The sequence below is a fragment of the Crocuta crocuta genome, unplaced genomic scaffold, assembly GCF_008692635.1.
Source record: "Crocuta crocuta isolate KB4526 unplaced genomic scaffold, BGI_CrCroc_1.0 scaffold344, whole genome shotgun sequence".
NCBI classification, from domain to species: Eukaryota; Metazoa; Chordata; class Mammalia; order Carnivora; family Hyaenidae; genus Crocuta; species Crocuta crocuta.
This window is the reverse complement of record NW_027533081.1, coordinates 940,159-964,734: the sequence shown is the minus strand read 5'-3', so window position 1 is coordinate 964,734 and position 24,576 is coordinate 940,159. Positions and strand designations below refer to the sequence as shown.

At 58.1% G+C, this 24,576-nt stretch overlaps 2 protein-coding genes across 6 annotated transcripts in view; both read right to left on the bottom strand.

Moving 5' to 3' along the window:
• LZTR1 (leucine zipper like post translational regulator 1) overlaps positions 1 to 14,203 on the bottom strand; it is a 25,765-nt gene extending 11,562 nt beyond the window's left edge. For both annotated transcript variants that reach the window (XM_077745820.1, XM_077745821.1), the window contains exons 1-15: positions 13,955 to 14,203; positions 13,440 to 13,502; positions 9,836 to 9,892; positions 8,227 to 8,306; positions 7,595 to 7,703; positions 7,027 to 7,110; positions 5,336 to 5,393; positions 4,649 to 4,788; positions 2,492 to 2,693; positions 1,852 to 2,007; positions 1,591 to 1,701; positions 1,117 to 1,209; positions 839 to 934; positions 594 to 759; positions 231 to 400 (exon numbers count right to left, since the gene is read on the bottom strand). In XM_077745820.1, the coding sequence (XP_077601946.1) occupies positions 231 to 400; positions 594 to 759; positions 839 to 934; positions 1,117 to 1,209; positions 1,591 to 1,701; positions 1,852 to 2,007; positions 2,492 to 2,693; positions 4,649 to 4,788; positions 5,336 to 5,393; positions 7,027 to 7,110; positions 7,595 to 7,703; positions 8,227 to 8,306; positions 9,836 to 9,892; positions 13,440 to 13,502; positions 13,955 to 14,154 (1,785 nt within the window). In that variant the 5' untranslated portion in view covers positions 14,155 to 14,203. The remainder of the gene's footprint in view (positions 1 to 230; positions 401 to 593; positions 760 to 838; positions 935 to 1,116; positions 1,210 to 1,590; positions 1,702 to 1,851; positions 2,008 to 2,491; positions 2,694 to 4,648; positions 4,789 to 5,335; positions 5,394 to 7,026; positions 7,111 to 7,594; positions 7,704 to 8,226; positions 8,307 to 9,835; positions 9,893 to 13,439; positions 13,503 to 13,954) is intronic.
• Positions 14,204 to 15,102: 899 nt separating this feature from the next.
• The window catches only part of AIFM3 (AIF family member 3), a 14,717-nt gene continuing 5,243 nt past the window's right edge, over positions 15,103 to 24,576 (bottom strand). For 2 of the 4 annotated variants that reach the window (XM_077745906.1, XM_077745907.1), the window contains exons 3-21: positions 22,675 to 22,888; positions 22,328 to 22,437; positions 22,008 to 22,117; positions 21,868 to 21,912; positions 21,541 to 21,637; positions 21,353 to 21,465; positions 21,010 to 21,096; positions 20,506 to 20,597; positions 20,267 to 20,397; positions 20,060 to 20,175; positions 19,880 to 19,951; positions 19,740 to 19,803; positions 19,069 to 19,145; positions 18,848 to 18,965; positions 17,368 to 17,466; positions 17,008 to 17,083; positions 16,363 to 16,467; positions 15,697 to 15,717; positions 15,103 to 15,471 (exon numbers count right to left, since the gene is read on the bottom strand). In XM_077745906.1, coding sequence (XP_077602032.1) covers positions 15,432 to 15,471; positions 15,697 to 15,717; positions 16,363 to 16,467; positions 17,008 to 17,083; positions 17,368 to 17,466; positions 18,848 to 18,965; positions 19,069 to 19,145; positions 19,740 to 19,803; positions 19,880 to 19,951; positions 20,060 to 20,175; positions 20,267 to 20,397; positions 20,506 to 20,597; positions 21,010 to 21,096; positions 21,353 to 21,465; positions 21,541 to 21,637; positions 21,868 to 21,912; positions 22,008 to 22,117; positions 22,328 to 22,437; positions 22,675 to 22,888 — 1,787 coding nt within the window. In that variant the 3' untranslated portion in view covers positions 15,103 to 15,431. The remainder of the gene's footprint in view (positions 15,472 to 15,696; positions 15,718 to 16,362; positions 16,468 to 17,007; positions 17,084 to 17,367; positions 17,467 to 18,847; positions 18,966 to 19,068; positions 19,146 to 19,739; positions 19,804 to 19,879; positions 19,952 to 20,059; positions 20,176 to 20,266; positions 20,398 to 20,505; positions 20,598 to 21,009; positions 21,097 to 21,352; positions 21,466 to 21,540; positions 21,638 to 21,867; positions 21,913 to 22,007; positions 22,118 to 22,327; positions 22,438 to 22,674; positions 22,889 to 24,576) is intronic. The other 2 variants (XM_077745908.1, XM_077745909.1) reach the window with 2 other exon arrangements.

The following is a 24,576-nucleotide window of genomic DNA, read 5'->3' as shown; positions in this document are numbered from 1 at the left end:
GGGGGTGGGCAGCCCGGGGGTGGGGTTGGCAGCAGGGGACGGGGGCCTGTGGGAGGCAGGGTGCGCCATGCACACGGGCCCGCACCTTCAGCTGGCTCAGCTGCAGCCTGGCGGCGCTCTCGCACNAGGTTGGTGGCAGGGCGGTGGGGGTGGGCAGCCCGGGGGTGGGGTTGGCAGCAGGGGACGGGGGCCTGTGGGAGGCAGGGTGCGCCATGCACACGGGCCCGCACCTTCAGCTGGCTCAGCTGCAGCCTGGCGGCGCTCTCGCACACGACCAGCACGTTCTGCAGGTCTACAGAGGCCTCGATATACTGTCGGCACAGCTGCTCCAGGCGGCACAGCTGGAAGCTCAGTGCCAACTTGTATACGTCCATGATGAGCAGCACGTCCTCCACGTGGCCTGCACCCAAGAGCTCCCTCAGAGACATGGGGAGAGGGAGAAGGTGTGGGGCAGGGTAGAGGGGAGGCCAGGGTCCAGGGTCCTGGGTCCAGGTCATCAGGTAGCATCTCCACCACACCAGTGGTCGTGAGTGGTGGTGGCCGCCGGGCCCCAGGCTGCCCGCCTGTCCACCCTGTTCCCACCCCCAGCGCACCTTTCCGAGGGTACTTGATCTTGTCCGTGTAGAGGAACTGCATGAGCACTTCAAAGGGCCGGGCCTCGGCCTCGCGGATGGCCACGTGCAGCAGGGGCGGCCGGGCCCCACCCACAGCTGCACCAGGGGCCTCCCTGGAAGCTGGGGCTGCCTCCTCCTCCAGCTTCTGCAGGGAGAGAAAGGGGAGCTCAGGGGCACCCCACGGATGCCACAGTCCTGGCAGAAGAGACTGGACAGCACCTCACCTGGGCCAGCCGTTCCCGCGCCTGCACAATCTTCCTGCGCAGCCAGCGGCTCCGAGCGGTGACAATGGCCACGTGGCCCTGCACACACTCCTCCTTCTGTAGCAAGAATGACACCTTGGTGGGGAGCAAAGGACCCCCATCCTGGCAGGGACAGAGGCCCAGACAGCCAGGGTGAGGGCTCTAGGACTCCAGGCACAAGGGGGAGGCCAGCCGTGCCTCAGGGCACAGCCTCCTTTCTGCAGCACAGGGGGTAGACTGGGCACAGGGAGGGCACCCACCTCGCCCAACACAAACTCCACGTCACAGAACTGGCGGCTCTCCCACAGCCTCCCGTAGTCCTCATGCAGCGTGCACTTGGGGTAACAAGAGAACTGCGGGAAGAGACCCAGTGTTACCCAGGGACGCCACCACTGGCCCAGGCTCTGCTCCCTCTAGGCCACACATGCCCCGCCCAGCTCACCCAGCTCCCTCCACTGGCCTGAGACTGCTCCCCCAGCCTCCACTGGCCCCACTGAGAGCCCCCAATGCTGCCCTGCCCACCGCACTCTGCACGGAGGCTCCCCAGACTGCCCTCGGCCTAGAGTTCCCCACCCTGTCTCCCAGACTCCTCAGGAGGAAGGCTGCCATGCCACCAGTGCCCTGGCTCTGGTGCCCTTGGACAAGCCCCACCCCTACCCCCTGGGCCTCAGTTTCCATCCTCTGGGACCCATCCCCCCTGGCTGGCTCCCCTGCAGTCGGTCCACGAGCCCCACCTGGAACCTGTACATCTCCCCACTGCGGATGTTGTTGTCCACGGTGCCCCCGAAGATGTACATGGCATCTGAGATCACAGCAGCTGCGTGGAAGAGCCTTCCGCTTGGCAGCTGGGTGGAGGTGGGGGGTGGGGGGAAGATAAGTAACCCTAACAAGTACTTCCCTGAGCCTCATCTCCCTATCTGTGAGAGAGGCTGACCACACGACTGGCATCGGGGAGGGGGGGGGTGATGGAGAGGAGCGAGGGCGCCAACCCTCACCTCTGAGGCCGGCGGGGCGGGCTGCTTGGCTGTGGTGGTGCCAAAGTCCAGGCCAAACACATCTCGGGACTTCTTGAAGCCACCCCGCTCCTCAGAGGCCAGGCCAGGCGCCTCCTCAGAAGCAGATGCTCGCTCTGGCACCTCAGCCCCGCCAACCTGGAGGGGAGAGACATGCAGGCGTGGGACCAGTCGGCCAGGGCCAGGCAAGGCACCAGAGACCAGCCTCCTGCTGACCCTGTTCAAGAGTGAGAGCGCTGTAGGGACAGATTTGGGAGGGGGAAGAGCCACAGGATGAGGGCGCTCACAGCATGGCTGAGAGGGCGAGCCAGCAGCAGTCAGGGCGGGCATCCTGGGAGAGCGTCCTCAGCACCATGCAGATATGAGGGGAACTGAAATGTTAAAAGCCTGCAGGCTGCAAGATGGAGAACAGGGGCCCAGGGCCTAGGGTCCGGCCAAGGCATGTGTCCAAGGCTGAGGGCCTCAGTCATCTTGGCTTTGCTCCTGCTGGCCATCTAGAGCCCTGGGAGCCGTCTGAGGCTTCGAGGAGCGGCTGGGTGGTGGGAAGAGGCGAATCAGGATTCCCATCCCTCAGGCCACGAGCCCTGGGCACCTCTGGCCGCCTGTGCCTGGCAGCACTCACCTCACTGTCCGAGCTGGGCTGGACAACCTCCCAGGTTTGGAAGTCCACATCATAGCAGTGCAGCTCATTGGGCAGCGTGTTGTCTGCCGCGCCCCCAAACACGTAGAGGTGGCGGTCAAAGGCCACCATAGTGTGCCCATAGCGCCGCTGTGGGGGTGGTGGGGAGCCACGGAGTAGGTGCTCGGTGGGGATGCGTGTCCACCTAAGGGCACATGACAGGACACTAGTGCCGGAGCGGGAGCTCCTGCTCCTCCAGAGCCTCCACCTGGGTTCTGAGGCCTCCCCATGGCAGGCGCCAGCTGGGAAGTGCCCTGCAGCCCCTGGGGAGACCATCCAGGTCAAGGGAGGGCTTGCAGTGCATGCCCTTATCCCCTTTGGCTCTGGCACCAGCTCTGCCTAGGTCTACTCAGCACACCGTGGGGTCCTGCCCGAGTCCTTCTCTGTCCCCCAGCCATAAAGCAGGCAGCAGTGGCAGGCAGGAGGAGTGGCCTCTGTATGCGAGGCAATCCCACTCTCTGGGGAATGGGGACATGTCCACAACTCCATCATGTAAGATGATCCCTACAGCCACGTCCTCACTCCTGGAAGCCACCAGGACCCCACCTCCCAATGCTGCTCCCACATTCCCTACCCTCCCAGGACTCCCCAACAGCTTCCAGCACATCCTCTTTGGAATCCAAACAGATCCTGGCCAGGCAGGGCCATGCCACCTGGCTCCATGCTGACCCCTTCACCTGACACATGCTTGGCTCGACAGGTGCCCCTGCTGTGGGGAGGCTGTCCAGCAGGCAGGAGAACTGCCTTGGCAAAGCCCTTCTCCAGGTGGCAGGGGTCCTGAATGCCCATCTGGGGATGGGGTGGGGCAGAGGTGCTCTGTAAGGACCCCAGGGCTAAGGGCCCCACACCAGCAGCCCTCTGTGCCCCCATGGGGGATGGCACCTGTGTGATGCCCACACCATAGGATCTGCCCACCTATGCACAGCATAAAGGCTGGGGTGTGTCTGTTCTCACCTCTGTGTGTGCGGGAGCAAAGGGCACAGGCATGATGCTGGGCAGGTGGCTGGCTGGGAGCAGGCCAGCCCAAGGGAGGAGAGGGAGGCAGCACCACACTGACTCCACCCCGTGGGACTCCTCTGCCGCCAGCAGCCCCCAGGGTCTCCTAACACCCGCCCTGGGCTGCTGCTGGTGGCCACACCTCCCCTGGTTTTCTTCCAACCCCCATCTGCTCTGGCCCAAGCTGCAGCTCTGCCCCCCATCTCTGGCCTGGGTCCCCCACCGCACAGCCCTCTGCCATCCCCAATGCACCTTCCTCAGCCCCCGCACCCCTGAGCAGCCTTCAGGCCCTGCGTCTCCTCCAATACCTGCACCTCCTTGAGCACCCTTCCCAGATGAGCCATCTGTCCACCGGTCCAGAGCCTGCATGTCTGCCCTTCAATCTCTCCCCACACCTGAGCCTACCTGGCCTCTGCTTCCACTGCCTCTCACCTCTCCGAGTCTGTTCCTGCTGCTGTGGGCACTGAGGCCAGGAGGGAGAGGCAGGCTGGGCAGTGTGGCTCTCCTCTCAGGCCCAGCCACCCTCACGAGAGCCACAAAAGAGTTGCGTGGGTATCAGCTGGATTCCCTCTGCCTCTGATGCTTTGACCTTCCTCCTTCCAACCTGACACTGCTGGCCTCCAGGGCCACTCCATGTCCCCCCCCCCACGCCCACCCCGAGCCTCCCTGACCTGCAGGAGAAGCTCCCTGTTCCCTCCCCTCCATTCACCCCCAGAGCCAAAGCCCGGTCTGCGCCATCTCCAGGGCTCAGTCCCCTTCTGAGCTGGTCACCAGCCAAGGATGGCACAGGCTGGAAGCTCTCAGGGCCTGAGCACCCCTCCAGTGTTCTGCCATTGTTATGAGATCTATACCAGCCACATTTATTACTGGTGGTACTGATCAGGCATTTGCGGGGCAGGAGCCGTCCTTCACACAGGACAGAGAGAAAGGCCAGCCAAGCCCCATCTTGCTGAGCTGCAGCCACACCCCGAGGGGCCTGCTTGCACAGTCTGTATGAAGGCATCTGCGCCTCCTTGCTCTGGAAGGGTAGCTTGCCCTGCTGTGTCCGGATCTCATGGAGAGAGCCCCAGACACAGATGTGGGTGCCACCACCAGAACACTCACGTCTTGTCCTTGAATTCAAACTGGAAGAGGTTGTTGGTAATCTTGGCTCCGCTCTGCCCTGAGAACACAAACATCTTGTCCCGGCACACGGCCACCGGGAAGTTGCAGCAAGATGGTGGGATCTCACCGCTCTGCGCCACCTGGGGAAGGGAAGGCAGCTCATCCTGAGCCCTCATGGGACTGGGTTCACAGGGTCAAGACTTACACTGCTGAACTGGGAGTACTTTCACTCTTCTTTGAATGAGGGTTCATAGATTAAGTTCTGTAGAACAGCTTAACGGCCCACCTCATCCACCTAAACGGGCCCAGTTTTGAACACTTGGGGCTAAAACTCATCACCACAGGGGAAAGAGATCCCAGGGGAAAGAATGGAACAGAGAGACAGACTGCCCAGAAACAGCAGCGAGCCGGACACCAGACAGCATGCTGAACTCGCCAGTGTTCAGATAAGGGTGGAGTCTACGCAAGCAGCACTGGGACACACTGCCATCTGAAGCACAGAGGATTCAGTCACTAGTTAAGTGCTGCTGGAATTGGGCAGGAAGTCGGCAGGGAGGGTGAGGCTGAGGACAGGCTAGGATTTGGCAAAGGGAAAAAAGCAGCCCCTCCCCCGCCCCACCTATGCCCTCCCCCATTGTCCCTCTTCTCCCTGCCTGCCCCATCTCCCCAGTCCCCCAAACCCCTCACCTCCTCCCAGCATGTGAGCTCCCGGTCCTGGAGGCCAATGGTCCACATGTCGTTCAACCTGCATTAGGACAGAGGGGTCAGATCTCCACAGCTGGGGCTGCGCGCAGAGTGGGCCTGGCTGGGAGGGATGGCTCCAGGGAGGAGGGACACAACACGCAGGACTCTGATCAGGGGGCCTATGGAGTAGCCATGAGGTGGGAGCTTCAGGATTGGGGGGAAGGAGGGCTGCACTGAATCCCTGCTGTGTACCCCCCCCCCCAAGCCCAGACAGGAACATGTGGCCTTAGGCACGTCTAGCCAGCGTGGCAGGGTCAGTCCCACTTGGCAGACCCTCAGGGCTCAGAGAGGACTTCAGAGAAGCAACACATGCAAAAACCACCACTAACACTGCATCTCTTAGTTTTTTTCTTTTCCTCAAAATATTTTTTTTTTTTTTTTAGTGATCTCTACACCCAACCTGGCGCTCAAACTCGACCCCGAGATAGAGAGTCACACGCTCTTCTGACTGAGCCAGGCAGGCACCCCACCTCTTGGAATTTCTATGATGCTGAAGTCTTGGGGAATGAGCACATGCTACTTTTGTAATCAGAAAAATACAGCAAAGGCAATTTTCTGAAATAAGGAGCAAGATGCCTGGTACGCAGGCAAGAAGCAGTGGAGACCAGCCCATCCTCAGACAGCAGCACAAAAATGGGCCAGACTTGCCACTTCCTCAGACACCCCCAGGAGGGGCCTCAGGGGTGCCAGGCCTCCTGACCTCTGTGGGGTTGGGCAGGAGCTCCGCTCAGTTGCCCCTCACCTCCATTCCACCCATCTACTTCCCCTCACTCCATTTTGTTTTCAGTTTATCTATTTTGAAAGAGTGAGGACGTGCCCCTGCACGCGTGTGTGCACGTGCGCGAACGTGCCACACGAGTGGGGGAGGAGCAGAAAGAAAGGGAGAGGGGCAACCCAAGTAGACTTGATCTACTGACAGTGAGATCATGACCTGGGCCGAAGTCAAGTCAGATGCTTAACCGACTGAGTCACCCAGGCACCTCCCCTCCCCCGCTTCTGTCCACAACACTACCCTCTTTAGAAACCCCCAGCCTGAGGGGCGCCTGGGTGGCTCAGTCAGTTAAGCATCCAACTTCGGCTCAGGTCATGATCTCACAGTTCGTGGGTTCGAGCCCCGTGTCGGGTTCTGTGCTGGCGGCTAGCTCAGAGCCTGGAGCCTGTTTCAGATTCTGTGTCTCCCTCTCTCTCTGACCCTCCCCTGCTCACGCTGTCTCTCTCTGTCTCTCTGTCTCANCTTCTGTCCACAACACTACCCTCTTTAGAAACCCCCAGCCTGAGGGGCGCCTGGGTGGCTCAGTCAGTTAAGCATCCAACTTCGGCTCAGGTCATGATCTCACAGTTCGTGGGTTCGAGCCCCGTGTCGGGTTCTGTGCTGGCGGCTAGCTCAGAGCCTGGAGCCTGTTTCAGATTCTGTGTCTCCCTCTCTCTCTGACCCTCCCCTGCTCACGCTGTCTCTCTCTGTCTCTCTGTCTCAGAAATAAATAAAACATTAAAAAATTAAAAAAAAAAAAAAAAGAAACCCCCAGCCTGAGCCCTCCCATGCCACGATTCCCATGCCATGAAGGCCCGCTCTGGGCCTCGGTACACTTACAGGGCTGCTCAGGGGCTGGGTGCACGGGCTTGGCATCACCTACCTGGCATTGCCATCATAGCCAGCAAAGATCCACAGTTTGTCACTGTACACTGTGGCGCCATGGGCGGACCTAGCGACTGGCAACCTGTAGTGTGAAAAGGGGGTGAGGAGCAAGGCAGCCCAGCAGACCTGAGCCTCGTGGCCCCTTGAGGCCAGCCGGGACACCAAGGCCACTGTGCCTACATTTGCTGACACCGGGGCTCCGGGATGCCAGCTGGGTGTCATGAGGCTGAGCTCATGAGGCAGGGCAGTGGGATAAGGAACTCAGATAACGGCAGGGTAAAGCCCTCTCCCAGCCACCACCAAAATATCAAAGGAGGATGCTTGCAAAACAGGAGAGAAGCGCCCATCAGCGGAACATCAGGGTCCCTTCTGCTCTCTGACAGGAGAGAATCTAAGATCAGGGCAGAAGCCTCAGACAGGCACAGCTGGGAATGAGCCGAATTCAGGACTCTGTGAGCCTCAGGCTCTTCTTCTATACAGGAACCGTATCCCAGGCCGGCTGCCACCAGGGACCCAATCCGGTAGCCATCTGGTCAACCCTGAAAGGTTTCAGCAAAGTCTCTCACCGTCCTTCAATTTTCCACTCGGTCCACTGGCCAGTCGCAAACTTATATTCAAAGAGGTCGTTTTTATTCTTCAAGTTAGAATTGGAATAAATGTCCCCAGTGTAGCCCCCTGGGAAAGAGAGGGAGAAACTGTCACACCCAAAGGCAAACCCCAGAAGGTGAGGGCAGAATCTGGCCTCATTTAAGATGTATTCTGGGACTCCCTCCATAAACTTTGGGGAGCACCTACTGTGTGTCTGACTCTGTGCTTGGCTCCGGGGACACAGAAATGAACAGAACCCTATTCCCTGCCCTCTGGTGGAGTGACAGAGGAGGGAAGAGAGCCACCTTCCAGCCCAGTCACAGAGGCAGACAATTCTAAACCTGGGAAATTGGGACAGTTAAGGAAAGGGGCCCACAGAGAGGACCCCGGCCCAGTGCAGGAACTCAGGACTCAGGCAGAGAAGACAAGGCGTGGACAGAGAGAGGTTGGCCATGCACAGCAGGAGAGCCCCGGGCCTGGGGGCAGGGCAAGGGCGCTGCGAGCCCGGAAGAGGGCACAGTGCCCAGGAGAGCCCCAGGCCTGGGGGCAGGGCAAGGGCGCTGCGAGCCTGGAAGAGGGCACAGTGCCCAGGAGAGGAGAGGCAGCTCACCAAATACAAACATGCTGCTCCCGTAGACAACGGCCGAGTGGTGGTAGCGGGGGGCTGGTGGGGTGCCCGTGGTGAAGGCCCTAGTGGGGGGGACACAGGGGCAGTGGGTGTCAGCAGGGGTCAGCCGTGCAGCCCACGCCACACAGGGCGGCCCCTGCCACCTCCATGATTCCTTTTATTTCTGTGTTTTGTAGCTAATACCTATGTTGCTATATACAAACAGTTAATAAAAGTTGCCAAAAAGGAAAAAAACACAAAACAAGCACTAAGACTTACATATAATCCCTTTGCCAGAAACCACGATCTATACCTTGAAGCCCCCCCCACCTTTCCTATGCAGATTTATGCCTCTGAGTAATTTTTAAAAATGGAATCACGTGGTAGACAGGTTGCAGTATCTGGTTTTCCAGTTAAACAGTAGAACGTGACGAGATCTTCCCGCTACTCTCCCATCAGCTAGACCTGTGTTTTCACAGCTGCTCTGTGTTCACAGAGGCAGTCCGCGCATTTTATTTATTGAACTAAAACCGCATTTATACTGCTTCCCTGGGGCTGCTCCTTTTTCAGAGTTTTATGCTTAAGCAATGATTAGTAAAGGACTACAACGTCTTTAGGGTGATTTTGAAAATTAATCTGTAACCATCAGCTACGTTCTAAAACCAAGTGTGAGAGGAACAATAACACATTTCTCTGGCACTCCCAGCGCTACCCAGGTCTCCTGAGCAGTGATGCCACCGCGGTTTGCCAGGCTGGGCAGGTATGGGACATCCTCCTCCATCAAATAGGGGTGGTGAGCCCCCACCTCCCCAGGCGACTGCTAGGGACTGAGGGCGACACACTGAGCTCCTGCAGAGTGGGGCACCCAGGGGGCTCCAAAGGTCTGTGCTCCTGCACGAGCAGACGGCAGAGCTCAGGAGAGCGCCCAGTATCTCCTAACCCTGGGATCCCTCTTCCCCCTCAGCCGTGACTGCCCCCTGGGTAGGGCTGGACCGGAGGAGACGGGCACAAATATGCAGTGCTCAGAGAAGGCAGGTGTCTTGCCCAAGGCTACACAGGTGGGAGGGCCACCCGTAGCAGGAAGCCAGAACCCTCATATTGGCCACTACTCATGTGGGGTGTCCGGGCAGAAGATGGGCCCCACAGTGACAGTCCTAAAAAGACCCAGCAGCCACCTCCCACCCATGTCGCTTCCCATGTCAGCCACTGGCCAGGGAAATAGGCCCAGGGATGGTAGGACTCTCTGGAGGCAGAATTTGAGGACCAGCAGCCAGACCAAACAGATCCCCTCACCTAACAGGATTCAGAATAACAAATCCGAGTTGTGGACTGGAAAAGAAACAGGAAAACCAACCTGACAATAAACTATTTGTAAAAATAAATAAATAAATAAATAAATAAATAAAATATATGGTATTAAAATTTAAAAAAATAAAGAATACTTTAAAACCTGAAAAAAAAAAAAAGAAAGAAAGAAAAGAAACCCAGGAGAGGGAGGGAAAGACTAAGGGCCACTGCCGTCTCCTTGCAGCTTCTCCCCGAATCAGGGCCCAGCACAGTGCTATGGACCTCTTGGGGAAAGAGGGGGACCTGGGGCCCAGAGGCCACCCACCTGCACCAGGAGCAATCCTTCACGTCAAACCGCAGGAGATCGTTGAGCATGGTCTTCCTAAAAGACAGCCAGAGAGAGGTGGGGTCGGTCCTGGTCTGCTCTCCAGGACCCAGGAGATGGAGCCGAGGGAGGACCCTCGGACCACCTGCGGCCCGAGGGTGGGGGTGGGGACTGCTGTGGGGACTCAACCAGGGCCAGGCAACCAGCTGACTCCCGAGGGACCAGAGCTCCCAAGGGACCAGAGTGACCACAGAGGAAGCTCCCCAGCTGGTGTGGGTACCAAGGCCGCCATGTACGTGGGACCTGCCTGCCTGGGGTCGGGTCCCAAGTAGGAACCCAGCCACCCAGGAGCCATCCCAGCCACCACTCCTCCCACTCCCACATCTCAGCACCCCCTTCTCAGAGGCTGTGCCACCACAATACAGAGCTTCCCAGGGGAGGCCCCTTTCCTCCTCTCTGATTTTCCTTCCAGCTCTTTATTGCAAAGCCAATGTAACTACATTAAAGATACCATAAAATGGAAAACAAATCCACTGGCCACCCACCAAGACCTGCATGTTACTGGCCAGCCCTTGTCAGGAAGAAGGGAGTTAACTAACAGGAGCCCAGCACCCAGGCCTGTACAGGGGCGCCCCCTGCACCCTTCCCTCAGTCTGCACCAGGGGGCTGCACACTCCACCTGCGTCTGCAGATGAGGAAGCAGCCTGGGAGATAAAGGGCCTGCCTGCCTGAGGCCATGCAGCCAGGAAGCCTGGAGCTGGGAAGCAGGCACGTGACTGTAATTTCTCCCCTCTCCCATCAGCCCCTCCCCTCCACCGTCCACCCCTCTCAGATGCTGCAGGAGGCCTCCTTCCTGCCTGCCTTCCTTTCTTAATTGTTTCAATGTTTATTCATTTTTGAGAGACAGAGAGTGGGGGAGGAGGAGAGAGAGAGGGGGAGACACAGAATCCGAAGCAGGCTCCAGGCTCTGAGCTGTCAGCACAGAACCCAATGCATGGCTCAAACTCACAAACTGTGAGATCATGACCTGAGCTGAAATTGGCATGCTTAACCAACTGAGCCACCCCGGTGCCCCTCTTTGCTTCTCTTTTAAATGTTTATTTTTATTTTTGAGAGAGAGAGAGAGAGCGCAAGCAGAGCAAGCAGGAGAGGGGGAAGGGCTGAGAGAGAGGGGGACAGAGGATCCAAAGTGGGCTCTGTGCTGACAGCAGAGAGCCGGATGAGGGGCTCGAACTCACAAACCATGAGACCATGACCTGAGCTGAAGTTGTTTAAGGGACTGAGCCATCCAGGCACCCCATCTTTCTTTGTACTCAATCTTTACAAAATTGCAACCAGAGTGAGACAAATCCATATCCTGTTTCTTAATGCTACATCGTAGCAAAAATATTTCTGCTCATTGCTACACAGTTGCCATGCCAACACTACCTGCTACAGAATACTCCTGGGGGTGTTCCCACCCACTGCCCACCAGGCCTTTTCTGGCTTGGGGGAGTCTCATAAAGCCCGCAGTGAACATCTGTGAGCCTTTTCCTATTTTATCCCTTCAGGTGACACACATTTACTGAATTCTCTGGGTGCTGGGTTCAGGTCTCTCCCCAGTGGAGGAGACAGGTAACAAACATCTTTGTGCTCTGAGATAACTCTGAGGTAATCTATGTGGTCTCTGCTCTTACCATGGAACCAGTAAGAGGCGCAGAAGGGGACAGGAGGGCCACAGTGCAGTTGGCCCAGATGGTCGGGAAGGCCTCGCTCACAGTATGTTCGGAAGAGAGGCAGAAAGGGTGGGAAGGAAGGAACAGCCAGTACAAGGGCCTGAGCAGGATAACTGGTTCAATCAGAGCACAGCAAGGCAGTGGTATAGCCCAGTGCAAAGGAACAGAGGAGCAGGGCGGGCACAAGTGTATGGAGCCTCTACGACTGCCAGGAGGCTTGGGCTTTTACTCAGAAAGGGGAGCCATCCCAGGATTATGTGCTGAGGAGGCACACCCTGAGACTTGCATTTCAAATGGATCCCTCTGGCTGCTCGTGGGGAAAGAGGCTGCGGGGGAGACAGGCTAGAAGCCAGGGCCTCACCCAGGGAGACCTTTCTGCCTAGTCTGCAGGTCCTCATGGGATCCTCTGTACCCTCCAGCTCCAGGTCAGCCCCCGCAGGGAGTCTGAAGGACCAAGGCTGCAGAATCAATCAGAGGCCAGTCCTTCTGGGCTTCAGACCAAGTCCTGTGGTTGAGAGGCAGGGACAGACCCATGGGCAGAATCGGTCATATGCAAACACTGCACTCTCAGTACAGCAAAACTTGTCCTGAGCCCTTCACAGGTTTGTGCTCGCTGACCCTCAGAAGCAAGGTATACAGCCACCCCATATACAGAGAAGAGGAGACCAAGTTAGTGGTTTTAAGAAATCTGTCTGAGCTTGGGGCGCCTGGGTGGCTTAGTCGGTTAAGCGTCTGACTTTCGCTTAGGTCATGATCTCGCGGTTTGTGGGTTCGAGCCCCACGTCAGGCTCTGTGCTGACTGCCAGCTCAGAGCCTGGAGCCTGTTTCAGAGTCTGTATCTCCCTCTCTCTCTGACCCTCCCCTGTTCACACTGTCTCTCTCTCTCTCTCTCCTAGAAATAAATAAAAATATTAAAAAAAAANGAAATCTGTCTGAGCTCAAAGCCACGAAGTTCTAACTTGAACTGAGCCTGGTCTATCCGGGAGTCCAAGCTTCAGCCCCACATCTAGAAGTCTCCCAAGCCTCCCAGGATGCCCCCTGGTGGGCATCCCTGGCCTTTCCTGACCACATAAATGAATGAATGGAGGAGGAAAGCCCTGCCCAAACTCCAGGCCTGGAACCACTCTGTACTCCCCCACCTCTGGGCCATTGCTTAGGCTGATCCCTCTGACTGGAACCCTCTTCCTCTTTTCTCTGACTCACTCCTACTTATCTGTTGGGTCATCAACCCCTCCAGGAAGGCTTCTCTGCCTAGATCAGAGTCCCCTTTCCTCTCCAAGCATGAACTGCTCTGCCCACACCCAGTACTTAAAATGGCCCAGCTAAAAATCACTCTTTTCCTCTGGGAATGGGTCTTAGGGAAACACCAGCAGAAGAAAGCAGCTGCACAAACCAAAGGGTTACCTCAGCCATTATCTTTCCCCAAAGGAGACCAGCCACAACTTAACTGGGAACAGCTCATAGGCTGGAGGTGTGTCCACCAACAAAACATCAGGTCATTGTCAGGAAAGTTGCTTCCCAGGAATTTATGGCAGGTGGGAAAACCTTTCCAAGAAGTGGAAAATATGTGAAATAAATAAAACTGTGTCCTCCAAACATTGCCATGTGAGCATGCAGATAAGCCCCAGAAAGAAGTGCGGTGAAGGAAAAGTGCCTGGTAAGGGCGACAGCCAGGGCGGATGTGTTTCTTTCAAGGCTGTGTCCACCCAGAACAAGAGGAATATTTCTGTGTCCCAAGCATATGCGACCCACCGAATGCTGTGCTGAGGGCCTTGAGGGCAGAGAACCTCAAAGATGGAGAAACTGGGACGGAATGCTTAGCTAACCGGCCGGAACCACCATGTTTCTCCCTCCCTGGTCCAAACACCCTCATGTTCATACCCACTCACCCATTGTCTCCACCAAATACATAGATAGCATCTTTATAGGCCACCACTGTGTGCTTGCTGCGCCTGGAAAGAAAGAATAGGTGGGCGGCAGTGAGTCCAGGACCCTCCTGGGGGCACCCAAGGAGACTAAGCACCCAGGCTGGCGCAGAAATTGCGTAAGACCTCTCAACTGCCAAGATTGACAGAGATCCCTAAATTCCACACAACCCCAGGACCCTGACATTGCCCTGGGAGTCTCTGGACTCCCCATCCCACTGCAGAGCTCCCAGAAACCCAGCTCCAGACCCACAAACACAACTTAACTCCAGTACCCTGCCCCAGGCCACGCTGCTCCGGGACTCCCTCAGGACCCCCTCTCCTACCCTGGACATCATCCTGGAGACACCACCACTTCCCCCCCAGCCCCCATCACCAGATCCTGCTCCTGGACACCACGCCCCGGCCTCGGTCCCTGGACCCCGCCCGAGACCTCCTCACACACCCGCCTTTCCCAAGATCCCTGAAACCCGCCGTACCGGGCCCCCACGAACTCGTCGCAGGGCGGGAGGCGCCGCCAACGATGCACTGTCTCGAAGGGCCCGAAGTTCAGTGTCAGGTATTCAACACTGTCCGAGCAGCTGTGGTCAAAGTCCACGCTCGGGGCTACCTTGGACCGCGCGCTGCCTGCCAGGGCCCCAGCCCCGATCGGGCCTCCAGAACCTCCCGGGCCAGCCATCCCCGTCCACGCCGGATGGGACACTGGATCCGCGAGACGTGAGGCCACCGCCCCTAGCCGCCCCGAGGGACTACGTTTCCCGGCGAGCCCTGTGGCAACCGCGCCACACTTCCGGCCGGCGCCGCACTCTCGGCTGCGCGCACTTCCCGGCGAGCTTAGCGTTCCTCCTGACGCAGCGGCCAGTGTAGCCTCCAGGAACCGACCCTGCGGAGAGCCTGTAACCCCCTAGGAATCATTTCCGCCATCAACCGCGCATCCGGTTCCCCCTTCCAGCGAAGGTGGTGTCTAGTACCCAGCCTGCTCTGTACTGCACTGCCCCAGAGTGGGCCCGACCCACGCCGTCAGAAGATGGCCACACTTCCCGGCATGCCCTGTTTGCGCGGGTCTCGGCCTTGATCGTCCGCCGCTGCCCGGATCCTGGGTGGAAGGTTCCGGCGTCACAGCGGCCTAGGAGGGAGCCCGACTATCTCTTTCCGGCTTGCTCTCCATTTCTGGTCCCCGCGTCTCGCCCTCGGCATTCCCCTTGGCTTGGAGACAGAGTGGCACAGAGGCTCTAGATGCTCGTTCCTGCTTACTAGCAGAGCCTAATTTTCTTTACCTGCGAAATGGGGGTTCCTGGAGTTCTGGCTGCCATGAAAAGCATGGGTTGTCTCAGTACCCCGCCCCTACAGCCCTGCTTAGGCACATACCCCCAAACTGTGCGAGCTGCTTCTGACCCCTGAAGAAGCACGTCCCATCTCAAACCTTTGGCACGTGCTGTCCCTTCTACCTGGAGTGCCATTCTTTCGAAATCCAGATCCAAGACACTGGCTAGAGAAGCTTTTCCTAACCTTAGGGGCAGAATCAGTTGCTACCTCCTCTGAGTGCTCATAGGCCAAACTTGCTTGGTGTGTTTGTGCCTTCTCCCTCAGGAGTGTCTGTCCAATTACAATGGAAGTCACACAGGTCTGCAAATGTGTGCGTTTTAATTTTAAGATAGTATCTAATATGTTGCAGGGTCCTGTTGGGAACCAGTCTCAAGGAAGGGAGAAGAGGACAGGCCTGTCCTGCCTCCATTGCCAGCCATCAGTGGCAGCTGAGGCCTTGGGGGGGTAAGCATCTCCCGGAGGCAGCAGAGGCCTCTCTGGAGGTGAGCCAGGCAACCGAAGGCAAGCACTGGGAAGGCTCAGGTTCTGCCCTGGGGGATCCTGGGAAATTGGAGATTGGCACCTGCCCCCAAGGCTTGGCCTCTGTCCCTGGTGCCCCAGCGTGCCTGCCCAAGTCTGCTGCATGCGAGCTCAGGATCCTTTCCCTGTGAGCCAAGACATGTCGCCGGTCCTGCAGGAATGAGGGGAGGAGGAGTCAGGGTAGAAGACAGAGGGCTCCCCACTTGGCACCATGAACAGCTGACCCCTGAGGACAGCAGGGGTCCTGCTCTGTGCCAGGCCCTGGTGCCCAGCAGGAATGGGTACTTAGGCAGAGAGGGTCTTCATGGGGTACAGGCTCTGGGCTGAGGTGGGAAAGGCTCAGAATGGTCAACAGGAAGGACAGAGGACCACGTACTTGCTGTGTAGCACAAACAGCCTTTTCGAAGGCAAGAGAGAGAGAGAGACAGAGAGAAGGCCAGGAAGAGAGCATGTCATTCATCATGTCCCCTCTTGGTTCTCCATTTTTTCCAGCCTGAGGCCTACCCATGTCCCATGACCTCCAGGGTTTCCCCAGTCCCTGCAGGGAGGGGGCCTCTCTGCAGGCAGTTCAAGCCCACAGGGTGACTCCCATTGGCATCATCCTGGGGTGAGGGGAATGGCTGACATCCAGTGTCCCCCAGACACCAAACAACCACCCAACATCTCTATGCAGGGTGTCCCCAGAGGTATCACTATGTGCCTTTACTCCCTAGCTTCTGCCAGTCTCAGTACAACCATGTCCAGTTGGGTGTCCCATGCCAGGTAACTGCCTAAGCAATGGCTTTGACCAAAGACTTTGACCCCTACCCACAGCACTGGTTCTGCCCTGGGACAACAGCCTTTTGCCCTTCTTTCTCCCAAGAGCCCATTCGCAAACCACAACCCTTGTCCCAACCACCGCATAGTCCTGATGCCGCGTAGACTGATGTGGACCAAGAACAGGGGGAGGGCTCTGTAGGGCTATGGGGGTGGCTGGCTACCAAGGACCAGTCCCTTGGGGAACCTCCCTCCCCACCCCCGTATCTCTGAAGCCCACACTCACTCCACCTCCCGCTTTCGGATGGCACGGCCTGAGGCTAGCACCTCAGCCACCTTGGACACGATGGGATCGTAATTCATGCTGGCCACAGCAATCACCTCATCGCCTCTGCAGGGACAGAGTAACTGAGCTTGAGCTCTGCCCAGCAGTGGCCTCTCTTCTTAGAGACCCTGATGTACTCCTCTTCAACTGGGGCCCAGGGAGCGATCTCACCCAGGACAACAGAAATATCCGGAGCACCTAGCCCTTCCTGCTTTGCTTGGCCCAGGATGGGCTTTGGGATCCTGCCAGAAGCCCACTGAGGCTCCAGACTTCCTCCTCAGTGGCGTTCAGGGATGAGCTCCAGTCCTGAGATCACCACTCTCTACCTGTGTGATTTTCCTCAGCGTTAAAGGGGGAGTCAACACCCACCTCAAATTGCTGGCCTGAAGATAAAATGTCTGTCTCAGTGCATGGCTGCTGGAGTTATTACTGCCCCACCTCCTCACTTTCCCTTGGCGGGTCTCCTGCCTTAGCTGCCTCCCTTAGCCACTCGGTCCATCTTTCAGGTAAGTTCCCTCCTCTGGAGCAGAGCTCCTCTGGGATGAGTTCCCCTTCCCGATTGAGCTCCCGCTGCTTCGCCGCCCCGTTCCACCCCGTTGCTCTCACTTGGTGTAAAAAGCCACGAACTTGAGCTCTTCCAGATCTCCCTGGATGATGACGTCGTCGAAGCCTTCTCCGTACCCTGTGGGCCGAACAGGAGGGGATGGGGCTCCCCCGGGTCAGCGTCTTACGGTCTCCTAAATTCCCAATGAATCCCCCACCAGGCCTCGCTCCCTTTGTCCTTTGAGGTGGTCCTTTTAGGCCGCCCCCAACCAGTTTTTGCTCTTCTTACAGCTGTCGCGACCCCGCCCCTAGGATGCTTATAGCCCCGCCCTAACGTCCAAGCTCCACCTCTGCGCTTCGCAAACACGTTAACCACACCCCTAAACGCTCTTGGCCCCGCCCCTGTCCGGGCCCCTCTGTTACCCGCGTAGCGCAGGCTCTTGCCAAACATGGCTGTCCACAGGTAGGGTACGGTGCTGATCTCCGCCTCCTGCGCCAGCATGTTCTGGGCCGCCACACGCCCTGCAAGACCCAGGGTCGTGAGAGCCCCGACCCTATCCCCGGCCACCCCTACACTGCCTGCCGGGGCTCTCTGGGGACCTCTGACGTGTGGAGCTACTCCTCCTTGCCTTCCTAGAGCTGAAGAGATGCGTCATTGCTCAGCCCATTGTCCGCCCTCGATTGAAGAGGAGACACCTAGTTCAAAGCCAGTCACTTAGATTGCTTCTCCAGAGAATTTGAATGAAGTGGCCCACATCTAGAAAGTCTGCTTCCTGGCGTTGTTGGGCTGCCCCCCATTTCAGGTGTGCACAGAGACAACTAATCAGACACATCAGGTCTTAAGAATGGGGCACAAGTGCCCAGGGAAGTAGAGATGACAGCCACACCCAGGGCCCCAGAAAATTGTGTGGGTGGCTTCCCAGTTCATATTCCGAAGCCCCACTGAATCCTGTAGTTGTAGGTTTATGAGAGACCCCTAGACCCTCCCAGTTAAACCCTAATTATACTTGGCTGATGAGTGGCCTTTGGTTCCTTAAAACCAGCACCAACTTTAGACCATGAACCTGAACAGAAATTGGTACCAGGAGTGGGATTCCAGGCAGCAGATGCTCAGATAATGTGAAGTGAGAGAGGAGAGGTGAGTGCAGGGAGTCTGGTGGTCCTCCCCACAAGGCAGCTAACTTGCTCTTACGTACATCTTAGGGACTCAACCCAGGTGTTCACAGTAAACCAGGCTTCAGGGGCATGGTGACAATCAAGTGGGGGGAGGGGGGCTATTCCTCAGAGAGCACAACAGTTGCCCGCTGAGCCTGTTTCTAGGCCCAGATGGCTGCACCCCAGGGGCCTGCATGAAACAACTGTGTTCACAGAGCCAGCTGAATGGCCCAGGGGAGACAGAAGCACTGAGTGGGAAGGTGTCCTGTGTCTTACTAAATCCCTTTCTCTCTCCCTGGGTGACTGCACAGGTTGGTGAGGATGAAAGGCAAGGAGGGGCTGGTGGAAAGATGGGGTGGGACACTGTGGCTAGTTGGGTGGGATGTCTTGAGGGCACTGGAGGGGCGTCTGTGGATGGGCCACAGGGCTGGCTCTGTCAGCTGGCTTTTTTTTTTTTAAGTCAGCTTCATACCCAGTGAGGAGCCTAATGTGGTGCTTGAACTCACAATCCTGAGAGCAAGACCTGAGCTGAAATCAAGAGTCAGATGCTTAACTGACTGAGCCACCCAGGCGCCCTGTCAGCTGGCCTGATCACCCGGAGGAGTCTCCCAGACAGGGCACCACAAAGCCTTGAACGTCTAACCCAGAGACCAGGACCCAAGGCCAGCAACTGAGGGGTGGGCCTGGGGGAAGCTGAGACCCTGGGACAGACTCCCACTCCCCCATCCTGCCGCAGGGCTGGCCATACCCTGGGCATGAGCCATCTGCCAGTGTGGGATATTCACTTTCCGATTGTTTCTCCAGGCCAGGGGGAAAGTGACAGCATCGCCAGCTGCAAACACGCCTGGGATGTTGGTCTGCATCATCTGTGGGGAGAGGGCCCAGGGCTCTGTGGGTGGGACAGCAGCCTTGACTTGGACCTGCCGCTACTCCCAGCCTAAGCACCCTGCCCACCCCGCCCAGCCCCACCTTGTTGACAGGGATGAAGCCTCGGGAATCCAGATTGATGCTGCTCTGCCTCAGGAAGCCTGTGGCAGGCACCGCGCCTGACAAGACAGGGGCCACCATGTCCATTCCCTGGTCCCTCCCTTCTCCCCCCTCATCGTCCTCCATGACCCATACCCTTCACTCACCACAGTTCAGCCCCAGACCATTCATCCAGTGGGCTGCCCATCCTGCAGCCTTCGTGCGTCCTGTCCCCTCTGCCTGGACCCCCAAAGACCCCCATGCCTCCCATCTGGCCTCATGTATCACCTCCTCTGAGAGACTCCATGAAGCCCCTGGTGGGGTCGGCATGCCATACCTCCCCAGCCCCTAGGCTGCCACCTCCCGGCTCTGTCCTTCCCCAAACTGGCACCTCAACTGGAGCAGGGACCAGTTCGGGGCTTGTTTGTGTCCTGCAGCCCACATGGGGTGGGCTGTGGAGTCGAGGATTTGTGGGCAGCAGTCCCTGGGAGCATCGTCCATGCCAAGCCCTGGCTAAACGTGGACCACCCATTCCCTGATGGCCCTGTAAAATGGGTTGGAATACCCATTTTACAGATGTGAAAACCAAGGCTCAGGGAGGGGAAGAGACTGGCCCAAGGCCATTCTGGAGCATGTGCAGGTGCTCATCTGCACCTGCCTGCCCACCCACTCACCAATGCCCACAACACAGACGTCAGCCCGCACGACCTTGCTGCTCTTCAGCACGACCTCCTTCAGCTGCGGGGAGGGGGCGGGTTAGCAGGTAGGCCCAGCTCCTGGGAACAGGGGAGAAGGGGCAGGAAAAGGGGCCCACCTTTCCCTCCTGGGCCCGCAGCTCAGACACCTCTGTCTGCATGTAGAACTTGACCCGGTTGTTCTCAAACATCTGTCAGGGCAGGTGGGCAAGAAGGTCACAGATGAGAGAGTGGCCAAGGACTGGGCTGGGTGCCTGGAGTTCTGAGGGCCCAGATGCCAGGTGCCAGGGTGGGCTTACCTTCATGAGGGCACGACCGACACGTTCCCCCAGAAATCTCCTGAAGGGCGTCTCCTCCAGTTCCACGACGGACACTGAGTGGGCCTTTTCCGTCAGATAGGCGGCCACCTCCATCCCTAAGGGGTGGTGGGCAGTAAGCTGGCACTCCGCACCCTGGGACCAGCCACGACAGCCTGACCACTGTCCCCATCAGCCCCAGCCGCTCACCCAGGAAGCCAGCTCCCACGACCACCGCATTGCGGCCCCGGGCCAGCCTCACCACGCGATTGGCATCTTCAGGCGTCCGGATGGTGAACACATTCTCCACCTCTTTGCCTTTGCAGCTCAGCGTCTTAGGGCTGAGACGTGGCCAGCATCAGTGAGGGGCTCCCGGCACCCAAGCCCTCCCATACTGGCTGTTGCCCTGCCAAGTGCCAACAGGGGACAAGGGGGAGACACCCTCCCACCTGCTCCCTGGTGCGAGCAGCAGCTTGCTGTACTCCAGCTTGAAGCCATCCTTGAACACGACCTTCTTGTTTCTCACGTCCACTGTAACCACCTGCAACCCCCACCGGGCAGAGTGTGGGTCTGGCCGTGGACTTGGGCCTGGCTGCCCCTTCGAGCTCCTGCCAGACCCTCTGGACAGGAGCTTCCACAGGGGCTGTTCCTGCCACCTGGATGGTCCCCTTTCCCTCACCTGGCTTCTCCTTACTCTTCAAGCTTCCGACATCACCTTCCTCTCAGAGCCATCCTTAGGTTCTCCCGCCCCAGCCCTGAACAGATTTCTGCATGTGCCCACAGTCCTGCCTGGAAGACTATCCAGCACCCCCGGGTGCCTGGACAGCAGGGCCAAGAGGGCAGAACCCCCTCCCCAACACACACACACACCTCCAGGGGCTCACATGGCCTCACACCATTTGTAGTTCTCACTAAGCCTTCCCCAGGGCTGGTTCTTTGTCTCGGCCCCATACCTGGGCCTCGGTGAGCACCTCGATGCCGTAGGCTCGGAAGAACTCCTTGGGCCTCAGGGCCAGCTGCTCAGGCTGTGCATCCAGGGACTGCAGGAGACAGCTAACTTGAGATAAGGCCAGGTAGCCAGTGTTCCGTTTTGCAACCGAGGCCCCAAGACCTAGGGAGGGTAGGGCTGGGCCCGGGTCACAAAGGGGCTGCAGAATGGAATTCACCGCGGACAGGCCCGGCCTGAGCAGAGAGGCAGCTGGCCAGACCCCCAAGGAGTGACAAGCAAGGTGCTGAGAGGGGCTGACAGTGCCCAGAGAGCTAAGGGTCTGGGCCCCCATTTGCCCCTCCTCCCACCTTGCTGAGCTTAGGCCGGTCATAGGGGAGGTGCCGGTCTAGCGTGCACAAGACGATCCTGTCTGAGAACCCCTCCTGCCGCAGTGTCTCCGCACACACCAAGCCAGCTGCACCTGAGGGGACGATGCTGTGGGTCAGGGACCACCCCTCCCCCACCTCGCCCTGCCCCTCATAACCTCGCCACCAACCTGCGCCTACAATGAGCACGTTGGTGCTGCTGCTGTGGCCAGCACTTGGAGAGATACACTTAGCCATCACCTTGGTTCTTCGCTGTAGCTGCAAGGCCTGGGGGTGGCCGGAGAGCAGGAGGCAGCTGGGAGCTGGAGTCATGGAATGGCATCCTCCCTATGCCATCATCCCAGCAGGCCAGGTCCTGCTGCTGCAGTCCAGCCTCATCCCCACTGCACAGCTTTCCACTCTGTTCCCCAACCACAGGGCCTTTGCACATGCTGGCCCCTGGGTCAAAATGCCCTCCTCACTTCTCCTTTTTACCTGAGCCCAAGCCACGCCCTCACCTGCTTACTGGCTCGGACGTACACCTTCTCCTTCTCAATCTTCACCTGCAAGGGCTGTGTTGCTCAGGACCAGGTTTTGGGGTGCTCCATCCCCTGCCCTGCACCCCCAGGCTCCCACCCTACTGCCCGCCTGGCCCCACCTGGAATTTGTGCAGACTGTCCAGGCCAGGGAAATCCTCCAGGTCACCAGTGCTGATGTTGAAGCAGGCACCATGCCAGGGGCAGCGCACCCGGCCGCGGGACAGCACACCTAGGGGAAGCAGTGCTGGGCTGGGGCCACAGGCAGTGGCTCCCCCCTCACCAGCTGCTGCCCCCCCACCCCACACACCTCAGGAGATCCCACTAATAGATGAGACCCATGCAGTCCAGGGAAGAGCCAAGTCAGCCTGTGAGGGTGCAGCGGCCAAGCACCCTTCAGGGAGGTCCCGCCCCACCTCCCGTGCGTACTGGGACGACTCACCTTTCACCAGGGGTGCACCGTAGTGTGGACACTTGTGGCCCAGAGCGTGGAACTCCCCGTTGTCCTTCACCAGCAACACCTTCCCCCAGCCCAGCTCTACTTCCCGCATCCTGGGAAGGGGATGCACTCAGACATGAGGCCAGACACCAGGCACCACCTCTGCTGGGCACCCCTTCCCAGAGTCCAGCTTTCTGGGAAGCCGGCCCAGGCCACACTGGTGGTGGCTAGTGCAGGTGCTGGTCAAGGGCACATTCCGGGCCTCCCAGCCCACCCCATCCATGGCCTGCACCATGCCTTCCCATCTCGGGCCCTCCGACTACTCCCCGCCCACCAGGACCAGCACCCACTGGCCGTTCTCAAGGTCCTTGACATGGCAGACGGCGGCCTCCACGCAGTCCTGAGCACCGGGGTACGGATGAGGGGCAGGCAGGCGCTCCTCAGCGTGGAAGTGGCGGGCTGTGCCATTGCCCTGGTAGGCCCGGGGGCTGCCCTTCCCGCTGGCTGACAGTTCCTCCTTGCCCCGCTCCTTCTCAGGCAGCACCACCTCGATCTTGAGCTCCACTGTAGGGCAGGCAGGGCAGCACTGAGTCTCCGGCCCTGCCCACCTCCTTGTGCAACCACCCCACAGGCCCTGGGCAGGCTGGCCCCTTTGAGTCTGAGTTCCCTCCTGTGCCTCGACCTCCCCAGAAAGCCATCTGCAACATCAGCAAAGAGCCTTAAAATAGGCAAGAAGCAAGGGCACCTGGGTGGCTCAGCTGGTTAATTATCGACTCTTAATGTTGGCTCAGGTCATGTTCTCACTGTTCATGAGTTCGAGCTCACACTCACAGTGCATGAGTGTGGCGCTTGCGTGGGGTTCTGTCTCTTTCTCCCTCTCGCTCTGCCCCTCCCCTGCTCACGAGCAAGCTCTCTCTCTCTCTCTCTCTCTCTCAAAATAAATAAATAAGCTTGAAATTTTTTTTCATTGGAAAAAAAACAGGAAAGAAGCAGAACAGAGGCAGCAGGAGGTGGGCTGGGTTGGCTTGATTTCATTACTGCATGTTTTCTTTCTCAGTAATAAATTAGTGAGGGGCGTACAAATGGAGCTCCTTTGGCCCTGAAATTGCCTTTTCTCCAAGAAATCTATGTGGGGGAAAGAACGCTGGTGGCCTGAATCCAGCTCTGACTCCAACTGCACAGCCCCTGATGGGGAAGGACATCCCTGAAAGATCAGGGGCACGTGTAGGGTCTGACTCCACGGAGAACAGAGCGTTCAAACCTGGGTGTGGTTCACTTCCGGGCCAGGGAATCTGGGTGATGGGAAACCAAGGCTTTGTTGTTCTGTTTGCAATGTTCCCATAGGTTTGAGATTTTTTTTTAGTTAAAAAAAAGTGTACACAATGTATTTTCAAGTTCTTAAAATAGCTATGCTCACCAATTTAAGAATCCATCATTCGCCAAGCACTGGTTTTTCAATGCCTTCATGTGCAGGGATCTGGGGCCTTGGGGGTGAACTGTACCCAAAGGGATGGGGGCACAGGGACTGTGCAGAGGGGGTGCGGGGCCCACCTTGAAGTTTCTATGGGTAAGATGCTTCCCCAGAGTGCCCATGGGGCCTACTCTAGCAGGCAGTTAGCCCCGAGATTGTCACTTTCTTCTGTATACTTCTCTGCATTTTCTAAATTCCCTACAATGTGCCTGGGGTATTTTTCTAATTAGAAGGGAACAATAAACAGAATTTTTAGCAGCGATAATCCCAGCCTCCTGGGCTGAAGCTAAGCCCCTGGCACAGCATGGGCCCAATGAGGAAGCAGGCGCCTCTCCCAGAGCCTCCAGCCCTCTCCCCTTTTCACCTCTTCTCCCCTCCACCCCAGACCTGACATCTAGAAACAAAGAACAGAGTCACACCTCTGGGCCTTTGCCTAGGCAGTTCCTTGGCCTGGGCTGCCATTCTTCCCTGCTCTGGCTCCCTTGTGCCCATCCACTTGAACCGCTCAGGGGATGCCTCCTCTGGCTGCCCACTCCCTGGGTGTCCCTCATCTCTGGCACAGCTAATCTCCCACTGGCCTGGCTTGAAGCCCAGGAAGGTTGAACCCCTCCCCCTTATCCTCAAGTCCCAGCCCCTAGCCTGGCCCAGGCGCGGTAGGGGACACAGGGGCAAAGGTCCCTCCATGATTCCAGCTGGGCAGGAAGGGAGCACACCACCATGCTGAATCTGTTGTAGCAGGTGGGAGAAGGGGGAGGGGGCGGGGGCGGGGGAAGGGGGTGGA